Raw genomic sequence first — 17735 nt, forward strand, 5'->3', positions numbered from 1 at the left:
TACTCAGGTGTGGTTTGAGACTGTCGAATTGCTCAGGTATAGTAGGAATGCTGAGGTATGCTCAACTGTAGTGCACATGCTTAGGTGTGGTTGGGACTCAGAAATATGCTCCAGTGTGGTTGGAGAGTGAGGACATGCTCAGGTGTGGATGGAACTCATAGATATGCCAAGAAATGGTTGGAGACTTGGGGCAAGTGTGGTTGAAGACTGCTTACATGTGTTCAGTTGCTGGTGACATGTTTTGGTGTGGATTGAGACTGTGGGCATGCTCAGGTGTGATTGGAGCTCAGAGATATTTTGAGGTGTAATTGGAGCTTAAAGATATGACAAGGTGTGGTGGAAGAATGTGGACATCCTAAGGTGTGGTTGGAGCTCAAATATATGCTCAGGTGTTGTTTGAGACTGTAGAAATGCTCATCTATAGTAGGAATGCCAAGGTATGCTCACCTGCGGTTGGAGACAGTGTACATGCTTAGGTGTGCTTGGGGCTCAGAAATATGATCAGGTGTGGTTGGAGACTCGAGACATACTTAGGTGTAGTTGGATACTAGTAACGTGTTTCAGTGTGGTTTGAGACTGTGGATATACTCAGGTGTGTTTGGAGCTCAAATATATGCTCAGGTGTGGTCAGAGCTCAGAGATATGCTCAGGTGTGGTTTGAGACTGTAGAAATGCTCAGGTATGGTAGGAAATCTGATGTATTCTTAGTTGTTGTTGGAGACTGTGCACATGCTCAGGTGTGGTTGGAGCTCAGAAATATGCTTAGGTGTGGTTGGATACTAGGGACATGCACAGGTGTGGTTGGAACTCAAAGATATGCTAAGTTGTGGTTGGAGACTTGGGGTATGCTCAAATGTGGTTGAAGGCTGTGAACATGCTCAAGTGTGGATGGAGCTCTGAGATATGCTCGTGAGACTGGGGACATCCTCAGGTGTGGTTGGTGATTGAAGACATGCTACAGACAGACTGAGAACAAGTAATTAAAGACTGCTAGAGATCCCTGTCTTACCTCTCCCACTGCTAGCTTCCAGGGCCTCAAGGCTGCACAACAAGTTTTGAAGGGCCCAGAGACACATATTACTCCTAATATGTATCTCTATGCACCAGCTCACCTCACCCCACTCTTCCTTTTCTCACCCTTCTGACTTTTGCCCAGTTATGGGCTTGTAAATAAGCTTTTGTAGGCAACCAATGGTGTGAGCAAGGAATCATTATAAAAAAAAAACTAGACAACTTATTACAGAAGTTCATGAATTTATTAGGTTGACATTTTAGTGCTGAGGATAGTAAGGATGTTTGAAAATACAGTTGTTACCCTATTTGAAAAGTATGGCAGGGAAATGATTTGAATCTGTCCTGAAAATAACACAGAGACAGAAATAGCAAATCATTTTTTGTATTTTAAAAATGATCAGTCTGGGTGGATGCAAATAGACTGATGAAACCTTGAAGTTAATCAGTTCTCTGCAATTATTCTTGTCTCCCTCCCGTCTGTATCCCTCCTCCATGAAGGCTTCTTCAGCTAAGCAGAGCAATTAGAGTCTTCAAGGGTTACAGTATAATAAAATTACACCCACTTAGCACCCACATAACAAACTATCATTTTCAAGAGGACTAATCCCTTGGGCTGCAGTGCTTTCTTTTCACTTTCACATTTTTAGATTATTTTCTTACTGCTCATTGCACTAACCCAGTGGTCTCCAAACTGTGGCCCCTTTACCTGGCCCTTGGGGCATTATTCCTCTCACTGACATTAACAATGGAGCATAATTCCTGCCACTGATGCCAAAAATGGGGCACTATTCCTCCCACTGACACCAATGATGGGACACTATTTCTCCCACCAACACCATCAATGGGGCACTATTCCTAAACTGACACCAACAATGGGACACTATTTCTCCCACTAACACCAATGATGGGACACTATTCCTCCTACTGACACCAATAATGGGACACTATTCCTCCTACTGACACCAATAATGGGACACTATTCCTCCTACTGACACCAATGATGGGACACTATGCCTCCCACTGACATCAACAATGGGGCACTATTCCTCCCACTGACAACAATGATGAGGCATTATTCCTCCCACTGACACCAGTAAAGGGGCACTATTCCTCCCACTGACACCAACAATAGGGCACTATTCCTTCAACTAACACCATCGATAGGGCACCTTTTTTCCCATTGACATTGATAATGGGGCACTATACCTCCCACTGACACCAATGATGGGGCACTATTCATCCCACTGACACCAACAATGGGGTGCTATTAATCCCCCTAATACCAGAGATTCATTGTTTACTCTCATTGACAACAGGACAATTTCTACTCCCAATGGCCAGAGTCCGCCCCCCCCCCCCCCCCTAAAGTCTGAAGGACAGTAAACTGCCCTTTGCTTAGAATGCATGGAGAGACCCCTGACCTAACCCAAAAAAGGCAGTGGAATTAAAACAAGGATGGAAAACACCTGTACCATGTTGAGGGTTTAAAACAAAAATAATGTGGTGGAATAACTACAATATCCAATAGAAAACAAAAAAACAGATGACCTGATCAAACCTTCCACATTTGCAAACAGAATTAAATATGAAACTAAAAAAGACTTGGCGTTAACTAAGGCCTGACGGACGAAGCGCGTTGGCTGTTTTTAAAGCTGTAACTCATGTAATTCAATAAAGGAAGACCGTAATTTAACCAGGGTGCTGACTATTCCTCTTGTGGATTATGAAACTAAAAGAGGCCCATACACATACAGATTACTCAGCTGCTATATCCTAATGTGGGAAGCTCTTTCCTCCAGTGGGAATTGAGGTGTGCCATCAAAGAAGTTCTCTTTACAAACAGTTTTCCGCACTCAGAACACGGATATGGACGATCCCCCGTGTGAGTCCTCTGATGCAACATAAGAGTCCCCCTTTGGATAAAACACTTTCCACATTCTAAGCACGAGAATGGTTTCTCTCCGGAGTGGAGCTTTTTATGCCGCACCAGAGACGATTTGCGGGAGAAGAGTTCGCCACATTCAGAACAGGAAAATGGCTTCACTCCCGTATGAATCCTCTGATGTGCAGAAAGATTCCCTGACTGGGCGAAACATTTCCCGCATTCAGGACAAGAAAAGGGCTTCTCGGACGTGTGGATCCTCTGGTGAATGTGGAAAATGGATTTGTCGGTAAAGCTCTTCCCGCATTGTGAACAGGAATACGGCTTCACACTGCTGTGGAGTTTCTCGTGTGTACTGAGAGACGACTTCCGAGTAAAACGTTTTCCGCAATCGGAACAGGAGTACGGCTTCACTGCTGCGTGACCGATTTTGTGTTTTTTAAGGTCTGCTTTCTGGGAAAAACTTATTCCACATTGCGAACATGAAAATAGCTCACCACTAAGGTTCTGGTGTGAGAGGAATTTAGCCTTTTTGATAAAACATTCGTCATATTCAGAGTAAAGGACCGTATCAGTCAATCTACTGGCTGTGTGTAGTGCCGGGAATGAGTTATCAGGATAGTGCTCCTCATGTAAGGAGGGATCAGATGAAGGATCTTCAATGTTAGGTACTGCATAGGCATTTTCAGAAATTTGGTGTTCTGAAGAGTCATATGTGATTTCATTATCTTCAATTACAGCATCGGAAGAGATGCTCAGATAATTCTCCGCAGACTTCCTTTTATACTGTCCATCTAGAGGAAATGAAAGACAGAAGGGAAACGTGTTAAAAACAAGGCTCGCAGGCTATATGCGGCCCGCTAGGCCAAATTATGTGGCCCTTTCACCTATCCTGCAGCTGCAGCACCCCCCAGACGGCAGCAGAGAGGAGGTCGGAACTCCTTCTACAGATCCTGCGCCTCCACCTCCCCTGGTTTCAGCTTTCAGCAGCTGACTCCAGCCCTCCTCTGGTACTCCTCCAGACACTACTTTCTGCTTCCCAATTTTGCACCCAACTCCTTCATGGCAGCAGCACCAGGTAAGGGGGCTGCACTGTGATGGTCAGAGGGCTCTTGACATCTGGTGTAAGGAGGGGGTGGTTCTCTGGACATCTAGTCTTATGCCCCGTACACGGTCGGATTTTCCGACGGAAAATGTGTGATAGGACCTTGTCGGCGGAAATTCCGACCGTGTGTGGGCTCCATCACACATTTTCCATCGGATTTTCCGACACACAAAGTTTGAGAGCAGGCTATAAAATTTTCCGACAACAAAATCCGTTGTCGGAATTTCCGATCGTGTGTACACAAATCCGACGCACAAAGTGCCACGCATGCTCAGAATAAATAAAGAGATGAAAGCTATTGGCCACTGCCCCGTTTATAGTCCCGACGTACGTGTTTTACGTCACCGCGTTCAGAATGATTGGATTTTCAGACAACTTTGTGTGACCGTGTGTATGCAAGACAAGTTTGAGCCAACATCCGTCGGAAAAAATCCTAGGATTTTTTTGTCGGAATGTCCGAACAAAGTCCGACCGTGTGTACGGGGCATTACAGTTACATCTGGCCCTTTGAGGGCTTTCATAATGCTGATGCGGCCTGCAATGAAACTGAGCTTGACATCCTTGCCCCAGAGGAACCCTTGTGTCAGGACCTGGATCACCTGCTGGGGGCACTCTGGTTCCCTGGGTGGAGCGGTTGTAATTCCAGTGTACCCCAGTAGGTGACCCCCACCGAATGCTGATTGCTGGGAGACACTTGCTGGTGGACACTGGAATTACAACCCTTCGCCCAGGGAGCCACAGGGCCACCAGCCACAACTCAAGGAACCCCTAGCAACCTCTGGGGGAACCATGGTTGAGAATGGCTGAGCTAAATCAATACTGGGTTGTGAAACTGCTTTAAATTCTGCCCTTTGTCATTTAAGTTTGGAACTCGGGAGATACATGGCTTTCTACTGAAGTGCAATAATCATCTAAAGTAAAAGGTGCAGCTAACCCCTGAGTCCAAGAGATACCAACTACTGAATGGCCACAAAATCTACAACTGATACCATTTTCTACTGTATGGTACAAACACATCCATAACAGCAATCGCCAAAGACTGCTAAGTCTACCTGCCCAATTAACTTGCATATAGCCAGTTTTTTTGGCTTTACACTAAGCACCAGATATTGGAAAAGGGCAGGGTATGGAGACTGGTTAAGTTTTTTTGGCCGGTGAGGAGGAGAGTTGGAGACTAACAGAGGTTGGGACTCTTTTCTGGATTTAGTGTTTATTACTCACCTGTGCTGATCTCTGGAGAAATGTCCTCCTCTTTACATGCTTCACCACCCATCACATATGGCTCTCTTGCTTCCTCTTTAAAATGAATCGGATTTTCATCCTGTGCAACACAAAGCAATACTATAAGAAGAGGACTATGGGATATTTGTTGTCTGGAACAGCTTTATGTCCATTGCTGGACTAAAACTTCCATCTGACCCCTTTAAATAGTTGAAAGAAAAAAGCCAAAAGGCCAAACGCTGCGCTAAAATTAAATTACCAACTAAAACAGGGATTAAGCAAAAAATCTACAAAATAAAAACAGCCCGCACCAAGAGTTACAATACAAACCCGGAAACACAAATTATATAAATAGTGCAGCGCTAAATTCTTAAAATAAATGTAGTGAAAACATAATAGTCCAGAAAACTAAGGCAGATACATGTAGCATATGCCGATAATTGTGAAAATTAAATCCCTTAGTGAAGTAAAATTATGCAAATAAACATGAGTGATATGCATATAAACAACAATGATGATCTTAAAAAGTGGATCAATGTGCCCACACTAGCAGTATTTGGAAAAAGTTAGGAGTCAGTCAAACACAAGTGAGATGACATGCGTGATAAATGTGCAATAAAAATAAAAATAAAATATAAAAAATAAGTCCCAATGAACTCGCAAGAAAAGGAAGAGAAATCAATCAATGAATCCTTTGGACAGCACTGTGATGAGAAGAAAAGGTCCCTTATCCAATAAAAACGGAACACCCAAGGTGAATAGGTAGGCTCCTTACCAGATAAAAAGACCAATATGTTGGTCTCACCAGGCCCAGGGAATTGGGTCTCCCGAAAACCATATAGACAATTCAGGGCTATAGTATCGGTGACGCCAGAAAGGATCGAAAGGACCAGGGATGCTCCGTCTGTGATTGGCCGTGTCACGATGAGCATTGGATCTGCATTCCCAGCAAGCATGTAAGTCTGGTGGGATCCCAGGAGCTATCAATCAATAGAAGGGCTGATACTTCAAATATATGGATAATGCATCCATACTGTCTTCACCATTTTTTTTTTTTAAGGATAGCAACACTCTCAAGCAGCAAGAACCTAGATCTGCTCTAGGTACGATCACACATTCACACCATCCTTGTAATGTGGAGATGAAGGGTGCCGGCTCAGCAGAAGCAATTAGTGGAAAAAGGAAAATCGACGGCCGCAGTCCAATACAGCACCTTTATTGTAAAACGTGGTCCATTCACCAACAGAGGCACAGGTACAGAATGAATATCTGATGCGTTTTGCACCGTTAGTGGTGCTTAATCATAGCTGTAGGACCTCCGACTCCAATCTGTCTTTTATACGTATAATCTACTGGTCACCTGACCAAACCTATACTTTGGTGAAAACGCATCAGATACCACTAACGGTGCAAAACGCATCAGATATTCATTCTGTACCTGTGCCTCTGTCAGCTGCCTTGTTCCTCTGCTATCTGCATGAGACACTTCTGACAAGTTTTTCTGACACCAATAGATAAAAAGGTGACAGGGGAGGGACCTACAGCACACAGCCTGTGATTGACAGCTTTAGCTCTGTTCCTGTGTGCTGTGTGAAGGGGGTATGTCTATTCCCTCCAATCAGCTGTCTGCAGAGTGTGACCTCAGCTCTCCGTCCCCTTTTTCTAACAGCTCAGACAAGCTGTATAAATTCTGGACTTTGAATAGATGTAGAGAAGTGAAGGCTGCAGATAAACAGATACAACATATGTAGGAGGATTTGTTTCATCTCAGTGTATCACCTGAGGCCTGTCACTTTACTGTGAATATAAGAGGGTTTACAGCTCTACACTGGAAAAAGGTGAACTTAAAGCGGAACTTATAACAATGTGATTAAAAAATAATGGCCTTTAGCAAGGAACATACATTCAACATTAATAATTACGCTACCAAAATTGGCTTGTGCTGCAAATTGCCTCCAGCATTGCTCCTGGTTCTTCTTACTAGAGGCTGCCATTTTGCCTAAGCCCAGAGCCCCAGAACAGCAGTAAATCATAAAGTGGAACTCATCCCATTGATTTAACAGTTTAAAAAAACAGGTACATTCCTGGAATGCCGGGATTGCGAACGGTCACATTTTCTTGTGTCCTCAACCAGACTGTCAAACCAACAAATAACTGGTGTCACAACTAATCACATGTGCAGCACCATGGCAGTTGCAGATCAAACAGAAGAAGCTTCCTTGGATGTAAAGGATAGGCGGGTTTAATTCTGCTTTAAGGCTGTCAGCAGATCGGCCTCTACAAATTCAGCAGTGCCTAAAACTGGAGATCAACTGAGCATGTGCAGAGCAGAGTGAGACAGTGTATTATTGGATTTTAACCACTTAAGGACCGGAAGGATTTACCCCCTTAATGACCAGGCCATTTTTTGCAATACGGCACTGCGTCGCTTTAACTGACAATTGCGCGGTCGTGCGACATTGTACACAAACAAAATGTATGTCTTTTTTTCCCCCACAAATAGAGCTTTCTTTTGGTGGTATTTGATCACCTCTCCGTTTTTTTTGTTTATAGCGCAAAAAATAGAGTTTTGAAAAAAAAAAACAATATTTTTTACTTTTTGCTATAATATATAAAAAAATAAATTCTTCATCAGTTTAGGCCAATATGTATTCTTCTACATATTTTTGGTATATAAAAAAAAAAAATCGCAATAAGCGTATATCGATTGGTTTGCGCAAAAGTTATAGCGTCTACAATATAGGGGATAGATTTATGGCATTTTTATTATAATTTTTCTTTTTTTACTAGTAAGGGCAGTGACCAGCGGTTTTTAACGGGACTCCGACATTGTGGCAGACAGATTGGACACTTTTGACACTTTTTTGGGATCACTGACATTTATACAGGGATCAGAGCTAAAAACATCCACTGATTACTGTACAAATGACACTGGCAGGGAAGGGGTTAACACCAGGGGGCGATCAAGGGGTTAAGTGTGTCCTAGGGAGGTGTTTCTAACTGTGGGGGGGAGTGTACTGACTGGAGGAGGAGAGAGATCGCTGTTCCTAATCACTGGGAACACCAGACCCCTCTCTACTTCCCTGTCAGAACAGGGATCTGTCTGTTTACATTGATAGATCACCATTCTGGCTCTCTGAGGAGCGATCGCGGGTCGCCGGCGGACATCGCGCACGCATTCCCTAGAGCTATTAAAGCGCCCGACGTCCAGCCGCCGTGCCAACCTGCTGCAGTATGATGACGGTGGCTGGTTGGCAAGCGGTTAAACAGTATAGACACTTATTTTAAATGTTTTACACAGCTATGCCTGCAAAAAAGGCCAGCCTGAAGTCATCTAGCAGGCCTTCATTTTTTAATAATTTGTCAAAAAACATTTGGTCATATACTTAAAGAGGAGGCCCCCCCCCACAAAAAAATAAAAGTCAGCAGCTACAAATAGCTGCTGGCTTTTAATATTAGGACACTTACCTGTCCAGGGGGCCCACGATGTTGGCACCCCAGCCGATCTTCGGATCAGCTGTCAGGTACAGCTGCCGCCATTAGTGGTAAGAGAACCTGGCAGAGAAGCCTTTTGGCTTCACAACCTGTTCCCTACTGCGCAAAGCTCGCTGCGCTTTCTAATTGGCCTGGCGGTGGAGGAAGGAGGAGGGGGGTTGAACTTCTGAGAGAGCGGGCTTTGGCCCTGTCTCCCGGAAGTGGGGAACGATACCATGTTCAAAACAGGAACCTGTTCCCCCCTCCCCCTTGAAAGGTGCCAAATGTGGCCCCTGGGGGGGGGGGGCAGAAGTTCCACTTTGGAGTGGAACTCCGCTTTAAGGACCCTTCCACATGGGGCGGGCTCTGTTGGAGTCTGTCTGTCCAGCTGTAAATCTGTCTGCTGATCCCCGATGCGCAGGGGAATGATTGGTCGTGTCCATTTCGCTTATGCAGAGTGGACCCAGCCCACTCTCCTCTATGGGCGATCGGATGTCAATGGACCGCCTGTCTGTTTACACCTGACTGCCATCAGATCCAATCCACCAGACAGGATCAGACTGGATGTCGGCGGATGTCAATGGACACATGTCCATTGACACCCAACGCTCCACAGAGGAGACTGGAGGGTCCAATCGGGTCTTCCTGAAAAACTGACAGGCAGACCCGATCGGTCGGCCCATGTGAAAGAACCCTTATTTTTTCCATCATCTCTTTCCCAACTTTGTCATCAATGTCCAATGCGCAAACAATTAAAGTTCTCAATCTTTTAGGAATTTTAAAGTCTTCAGATTTTAACTGCCCAAAAATGTGTACAGCAATGCAGGAGAATTTCACAAATTCAACAAGATAAAATAGATCTTGAGCGTTCGGGGAGCCCGGTAAGAATGCGACTGGCGGCATCTGGTTCCTGGGACACAGCGAGAGGAACGGATGTCATTCCTCCCACTGTGTGACCTCAGAAACTGGAAGCGACAAGAATTTCATCACTTCCTGTTTCCGTCTCATGTAAACAAGCCGTTACCGGCTTATACATGCATCAGATCAAACCAATCTTGATTTGATCTGATGCTATAGAAGAACAAGGAGAGACCCCAGATCTCTCCACAAAGAGGACCTGTCATGGCCCATGCTATCACAAGGGATGTTGTTCATAGCAATAAAAATGATAATAAATAAATAAAAAGACAGTGTAAAAAGAAAAAAAAAAAAAAGATTTAAAGCGCCCCATCCTACCGTGGAGCATGCATTCACAAATGTGAATGCATGCGCCAGTCTTGCACAGAATGTAAACGGAGATCTCACCACACATGTGAGGTATCGTCATGAACATCAGAGTGAGAGCAATAATTCTAGCGCCAGAACTCCTGTGTAACTCTAAAGTGGTAACTTGTAAAGGCCTTTAAAGCATCAACTTGGGAGATTTTTAGGTACCGTAGTTTGGTGTCGTTCTATGGGCGTACCTAGTTTTAAGGAGTGACATATTTGGTACTGCATCTATTTACTCGCCGTAACATCATCTTTTATGTTTTACCAAAAAATGAGGTATTATATAGTGCTTGTGTTCACTAAAATTCAATCAAGTGTATTTAAAAAAAAAAAAATTGCTCTTGAAATCCGCTGCGCAAATAAAACATAAAAGAATTGAAAATGAAAACACCCACCATTTGATTCTCTAGGGCCTCTGCTAAAAATATATATGTTCAAGGGTTATAAGTAATTTTCTAGGTAAATTTTTTTCATACTTTTACATATATGTAAGAAGTGTCAGAATTGGCCCGGGGCTGAAGTGGTTAAGTTGTTCTTGCTACAGATTACATGTGGGCTACCCAACAGAGAAATGCAAGGCCTATAAAATAAAATGTGAATCCAAATGTGCATTAGACAGGAGTCTGTCATTGCCTCTGTTCCCCCAAATTTTAATTGAGAAGAACCTTGTACCTGATCCTCCTGAGGGATCTCCTGATGTTCCTGTGTGGAGTCCTTGGAATATAGAAGACGAGGACATCTCTCTGGGGGATTTCTGTCACTGGATCCATCTGTAGGAAACACACACACTGACTGAATACATTGTTTCTATGTCTTTATATCAGAGGATGTGTGTATCTAGGAGGATCCTCAATACTCTTCTCTCCTTTACATAAAATGAAAGTCTCCTCTTACCCGGTGATGTGAGGGGTGGCCGGTTCTCCATCATGACATCCTTGTAGAGATCCTTGTGTCCTTCTATATACTCCCACTCCTCCATGGAGAAAGGCACAGTGCTGTCCTCACATCTTATAGGAACCTGACACACACAATGATACAGTCACCATCCAGACATATCCCTTGTCTGTTACTGGATAATGTCCCAGAATTCCCACCACCGCTCACCTCTCTTTTCAGGAGGTCAATGATATCGTCGGTAGCTTTTTGAACCTTCTCAATGTTTCTCCTCTCATGTATCAGGGAGTGAGATGGAGGCTCCACAAAAGGACTTTTGCCCTTCATCAAGCGGGAAGCAACAAACCCACTGGATAACTTGAAAGCTATATAATTCTAAATTTAAAGAGATGAAAAATATGATAAGTCTGCTGATAAATTAAAGGAGATCTAGAACAACATATACGCAATAACAATACAAACAAAAGTTATATTTGACAATCCAATATAGGGAAGGCTTTAAAGTGGAGGTCCACCACAAAAAAAAAAAATTGCACCAAAAAATCCCTAAAAAATTGGAGGAAAGAAAAAAAAAATTTTTTAAACTCACCTGAAATGGCTGTTGCTAGGTAGTCTTCCTAATCTGCCTCTTCCTACGCCGCGGTGATGTTCTGTCTTCTCCTCCCCGCGTTGTCTTCTGGGGAATGGGGTGCGGTGTGTTATGGGAACTGTGTGTGTCGCGTCCCATTCACAAAACGCTGCGCGACTCGCGCATGCGCAGCAGGAAACGGGCAGTGAAGCCATAAGGCTCCACTGCCTGTTTCCCTTAGTTAGGATGGCGGTGCCGGGACCCGAGAGCCGAGTCAGCCTCGGGCGGCTGACATCGCGGGCACCCAGGACAGGTAAGTGTACTTATTTAAAGTCAGCAGCTACAGTGTTTGTAGCTGCTGACTTTTAATTTGTTTTTTCCCGGCCGGAACCCCGCTTTAACTATTTCCTTTCATGTTGTGTGTTCTGCCTGTCCGCTGGCTATCTCTTTCCACAACTTTGTGGATTCCCAGCATGCTTTGCAGCTTTCAATTTCTAAGGACTATGTATCTCATGGTACCTTGATGCCTGCTTGTAGTGATTCCTGTACTGATTCCACCGCCTGAACCTCCTCATCTCATCACCTCTGTAGTTCAAAAAGCAGGCTCTGTGAAATGTGTGACACAGCAGTACTTACTCACAGGGCATAGTGACTACGTGTCACAGAATTCCATGAAGTATACGTGTGGTATTTTTCACAAAGTAAAGTCACAAACTTCAAGATCGTTCAGATTAATGGAAATAGGCTAGAAATAATTAAAATACACTGTGTAAATGAATATATGATTTTACATTTTAACCATAGATATGCATTAATAGAGTTGGGAGTGATGTCATGTGACCTCCCAGAATCCTCCTCACCTCTCCGGTCAGGTCTGTGTTTTATTAATAGCGATAAGAATGATGTCATGTGACCTCCCAGAATCCTCCTCACCTCTCCGGTCAGGTCTGTGTTTTATTAATAAAGATGAGTGATGTCATGTGACCTCCCAGAATCCTCCTCACCTCTCCAGTCAGCAGGTAGATGATCTCCAGGGTGAGATTTAACATCCTTTCAGTCATGTGACTCCGCTCCTCCCCCATCCTCAGCCAGGTGGTCTGGTGCAAATGTTTTTACCTTCAGTTTAGGCTGTGATGTAGAAATAACAGGGAGAAAAATGATATAATACAACAATAAGGTATATCACTCCATCCAAATCAGAAAAGTTGAATCATCTATTTGCTGTCATATCCAGGCAGTATTGCTTGTCATAAAATAAAGTTTGATGCTCTAAAACTTAACTCCAAAGTACAACAAAAAGTGCATGTAAAACACACACAAAAGAGGTGCAATGGTAATGTCACTTGGTCCTTCTCCCGAAACCGGATGAGCTCTGAAATGTTTCTCCTTAGAACCCAAATGGCCGAGCCCACCAGGAAGATGTCACCTGTAATGGACCAATCATCTGCGGTGGGGGCATTTCCTGCATGTATACAAGGGGCGGAGAATGCCATGTCCACAGATGATTTACTCGTTACAGGTGACACCTTCCTGTTGGGCTTGGCCACGTAGGTTCTGAAGAAAATCTGAACACACCTGAGCTCATCTCTACTCCTAAGGAGAAAGGGCCTCTTCCCTGACCCCCCCTGGGGCACACAGCTCCTGACAAGGGCAGTAGCCCAGTTCGCCTAGCCAAAGCAGGGTGGACCCCTCTCCTCACAGTCAGCTGAAGCCGACCATCAAGTACTGGACACGGAATCTCTGGAGAAGTGATTCCCAAGACAGGAGAGTAATGAACCCCCTAGGCTTCAGGGTAGGCCCAAAAACCCACACCCTTAGTCCTGTGGAGTGAAAAATACCAACATAAATTGGTGAAAGTCCATATACTGTGAAAAAAAAAAAAACTAGGTGCCTACTAGGCGTCTTATGGCCCGGTATTAAAACATGACATCAGACTCAGCCCCAAGGACTAGTCTATGGAGCATAGTGCAGAAAAAACAAGTGGCGTCATCTCCTGGCTATGTGTCATGTCACACAGTGGGGTCCCAAACCCACACTTTGATTCTGGTCCATCCAACTTCCCGGGATGAGACCTCCCCACAACAGCTCCAGGTCACTGAGTGACGATTGGTAGGTGGTAGGACAGGCTCCTGATGAGATGAGCTTGGGCATGTTCAGTTGCTCTTCCAAACCCACTAGGCTGAGATCACCAGGAAGCTGTCACCTGTAATGGATCATTCATCTGTGTGACAGAGTGGCCCCTTGCATACGAGTGGCTTTGGGGTAGGCAATGCCTTGCCACAGATGATTGGTCCATTACAGATGACAGCTGTCTGGCGGGCTTGGTGGTGCGAGTTCAGAAGAGCATCAGAACATGCCTGAACTCTGGATGCCTTACTCAGGAGATGCTTGACACTGTCAGGTACCAGGAGCAGATAGACCCAATCAAATCTGGAGACACTGGGCTTCACGGAGTTCCCTGCACTTAAGGTGGGGGCTGGGAGTGCCCCCCACCTTATGTGGTGGACGATCAATTCAGTTTCCTCACCCTTGGGAGGAATCCTCAGAATCCCCATCATGCCAGGTAGATTATTCCGCAACCAGCGACCCCCATATTTCCTCTCCTGGACCCTGAAAAGGACAGATCCTACACTTTATCGTAGCGGAAACGCCAAGAAGCAATACATAATTTTTTTAATTAAACTTCACAGTTCAGGATGCGCACTCAAGAATAACACCAGGTGCAAAAAAAAGTAAAGTGCGCAAATAAAAGCGCACAGGGTGTACACTTGGTCCTTCCTCGAAGTGGAAGGCCCCTGGCCCTGATCCCCTGGGGCGCAAGAGTCCTGATGGGGACTGGGGCACTTATTGTAAACCCAGCTGAAATTAGGAGGCCCCCTTTCTTCGAGAGGCCTGCCAAAGCAAGACCTAGCCAAGTACTTGGCGGGGAGAACTTTACCCTAAGGCCTCATGCCCCCCCCCCCCCCCAAGACTTTCAGGGCAAGTAAAAGGACCTAAACCCTACCCCTACAATAATATGGCGGTTGCTGCTGTCATGCCAATCCAATGACCTGGGAAACACTTGCCAATGGGGATTCTTTTACTTTAGATAGACTAAATGGAAAGAATAGAATAAAAGACACTATATAGTAGTTTTATATTTGCTCTTGTTGCCTAAAAACCAGTCAGTCCTTCTCTTTGCACCTGTAAGGACTACAAACAGGCTGCAATAGTTGCCATTGGTGAGTACAGTTGATCTTGTTTCCACAACCCCCCTTTGCTTAATCTTCATGATCTCCATTAATATTCATCAGCTCATTCTCACTCCCAGACTTACCTGGTTTCGGTCCCCTTTTTTATAATATCCCTTTAAGACACCCTGACCGGAAGTTCTATTGCTCTCACCTACTTCCGCCCTGAGTCAGCTACTGTATTGAAAGGGGTCAGGCTGCAGAGTGGAGCTCCACCGATGACAGGAAGCACGTGTCCTCCACTCCACTTCTTTTTTTTTTTTCTTTTTTTCTTTTTTTACTGAACTTTATTGTGAATCTCTGCAGCTGGAATTCCACTACAGGAAGTGGAGGTCACATGATTCTTGTGTAGAGTGGAGCTCCAGTGACTGCAGTCTGCAGCTACTGAGCCATTCTGTTGTTACTAATAATTAAGCCTGGAATTTGCAGAAATACAAGAAGATATTTTTTATTAGGTTTTGTACTTTCTGTTAAAATGCTCTCCTTGTAAAAGCAATTCTTTTTGTTATTTACCAATTTATATTTTTGGTGATGATGGAAATTCATGTTTATGTTGGAAGAAGAATACAATCCATGTATCTAAGCACAATCTCATTGTCCTTGTTTGCCCACCTTCATACCAACTAACAGGGCCAAGAATAACCACTTACCTACTGGGCACTTAAACCTCCCTCCTGCCCAGACCAATTTTCAGCTTTCAGCGCTCTCACACTTTGAATGACAATTACTCAGTCATTTAATACTGTACCCAAATTATTTTTTTGTCCTTTTTTTTCATACAAATAGAGCTTTCATTTGGTGGTATTTGATCACCTCTGGGTTTTTTATTTTTTGCGCTATAAGAGAAAAAAGACCGAAAATTTTGAAAAAAAAAATGCATTTTTCTTAGTTTCTGTGATAAAATTTTGCAAATTATTAATTTTTCTTCATACATTTTGGCCACAATTTATACTGCTACACATCTTTGGTAAAAATAACCCAAATCAGTGGATATTATTTGGTCTTTGTGAAAGTTAGAGAGTCTACAATCTATGGTGCAAATCATAAAAAATTGATCACACCTGATGAGGCCTATCTCATTTCTTGTGACCCGAACAAGCCAGGAAAGTACAAATACCCCCCAAATTACCCCTTTTTTGAAAGTAGACAGTCCAAGGTATTTAGTAAGATACACGGTGAGCTCTTTGATGTTGTCATTTTTTCCCACAATTCCCACAAGATTTTTATTTATTTTTTTCCACAAAATTGTCATTGTAATAGGTTATTTCTCTCACATGGCATGTATATACCACAAATAACACCCCAAAATACATTCCGCTACTCCTCCTGAGTATTACAATACCACATGTGTGGGACTTTTTTACAGCCTGGCCACATAGAGAGGCCCAACATGCAGGGAGCGCCATCAGGTGTTCAAGGAGCATAAATTACACATCTAACTTGTTGACTAACTATTACACTTTTGAAGGCCCTGGAGCACCAGGACAATGACACGTGACACTGATGTGGCACTGATGGCACATGACAATGATGACCGATGGCACTAATACGTGGCACTGATGACACGTGACGCTGATGACAAATGGCACTAATACGTGGCACTGATGACAGATGGCACTGATGACAGATGGCACTGATACGTGGCACTGATGACACGTGACACTGATGACAGATGGCATGTGACATGACAGGGGGCACTGATGACAGATGGCACTGATACGTGGCACTGATGACAGATGGCACTAATATGTGGCACTAATACGTGGCACTGATGACAGATAGCACTAAAACGTGGCACTGATGACATGTGACATTGATGACAGATGGCACTGATATGTGGCACTGATGACAGATGGCACTGATGACACATGACACTGATGACAGATGGCACTAATATGTGGCACTGATGACAGATGGCACTAATATGTGGAACTGGGGACAGATGGCACTGACAGGTGGCACTGAGGACAGGTGGCACTGGAACCAGATTGCACTGACAGGTGGCACTGGGGACATTTGTAGACTTAAAGGCTAAGTTCACCTTTACAGAAAAATCTGTAAGGTGAACTTACACAGGGCACCCTCCTCACCCCCCCCCCCCCCCCCAGTCCCGCTGACCTGGAGCACCCACACTGACACCTCTCCACCTCTCCAAAGCGTACCTCATCAGAAGGTATGTTTAAGATCATTCTAATTGTTCTGCGCCGTTACATGGGCGGTGCCGACCAATCAGAACCCACGTAGCCTGTCCTGTCACCGCAGTCGAAGAGAAGAGAGAGCCACAGGGATTTCAAATCCCGGGACCGGTGTAGCGGTGATACGAGCTGTCAGAACGGGTGATCGCTGGACTCCAGGTTAGCAGGACCGGGTGGGATGGGAAGGGGGTCCAGTGTAAGTTCACCTTACGCATTTTCTGTAAAGGTGAACTTGCACTTTAAACTCTACCTAACTATCCCCTGTAATAATAATAAAAAAAAAACATTTCTGCTAATAAACATAACCAAAAAAAAAAAAAAAAATTAGATTCATACATTTTTTCCTAAATGTATTCTGCTACATGTTTTTGATACAAAACGTTGTGTGTGTGTGTGTGTGTGTGTGTGTGTGTGTGTGTGTGTGTGTGTGTGTATGTATTATATATATATATATATATATATATATATATATATATATATATATATATATATATATATACACACATACATACTGTATTCAGTTTAGCTAGATCCGTTCCTGTTATTCTCTTCCTACTACTGGCAGGCAGGTGTTTTTACAGTATTTACAGCTACCTGAAGAAAATTGCTGGTGTTCTTCTGATCCTATTAGTCCTATTAGCTATAGTATTTACAGTTAGTGTAGTGCGTCCTCTGCACAGTGTGCACCTAAAGCTACCTGAAGAAAATTTGTGTTCTTCTGATCCTATAAGTACAGTACCGCAGGCAGCTACAGTATTTACAAGTTAGTGTAGTGCGTCCTATGCATGGTGTGCACCTAAAGCTATCTGAAGAAAATTAGTGGTGTTCTTCTGATCCTATTAGTACAGTACCACAGGCAGCTGTAGTATTTACAAGTTAGTGC

General features: G+C 44.0%; 1 protein-coding gene across 1 annotated transcript; it reads right to left on the minus strand.

Moving 5' to 3' along the window:
- Positions 1 to 1234: 1234 nt before the first annotated feature.
- Positions 1235 to 15581, minus strand: LOC141104618 (uncharacterized). The gene is made up of 7 exons (XM_073594271.1): positions 14744 to 15581; positions 12432 to 12555; positions 11070 to 11234; positions 10860 to 10983; positions 10638 to 10735; positions 5223 to 5322; positions 1235 to 3690 (listed from the first exon to the last, which is right to left on the minus strand). The coding sequence occupies exons 2-7, from the start codon at positions 12507 to 12509 to the stop codon at positions 2774 to 2776; spliced, it is 1482 nt and encodes a 493-aa protein (XP_073450372.1). The 5' UTR covers positions 12510 to 12555; positions 14744 to 15581; the 3' UTR covers positions 1235 to 2773.
- Positions 15582 to 17735: the final 2154 nt, after the last annotated feature.

Source organism: Aquarana catesbeiana, linkage group LG08 (genome assembly GCF_042186555.1).
Source record: "Aquarana catesbeiana isolate 2022-GZ linkage group LG08, ASM4218655v1, whole genome shotgun sequence".
In the NCBI taxonomy this organism is placed as follows: Eukaryota; Metazoa; Chordata; class Amphibia; order Anura; family Ranidae; genus Aquarana; species Aquarana catesbeiana.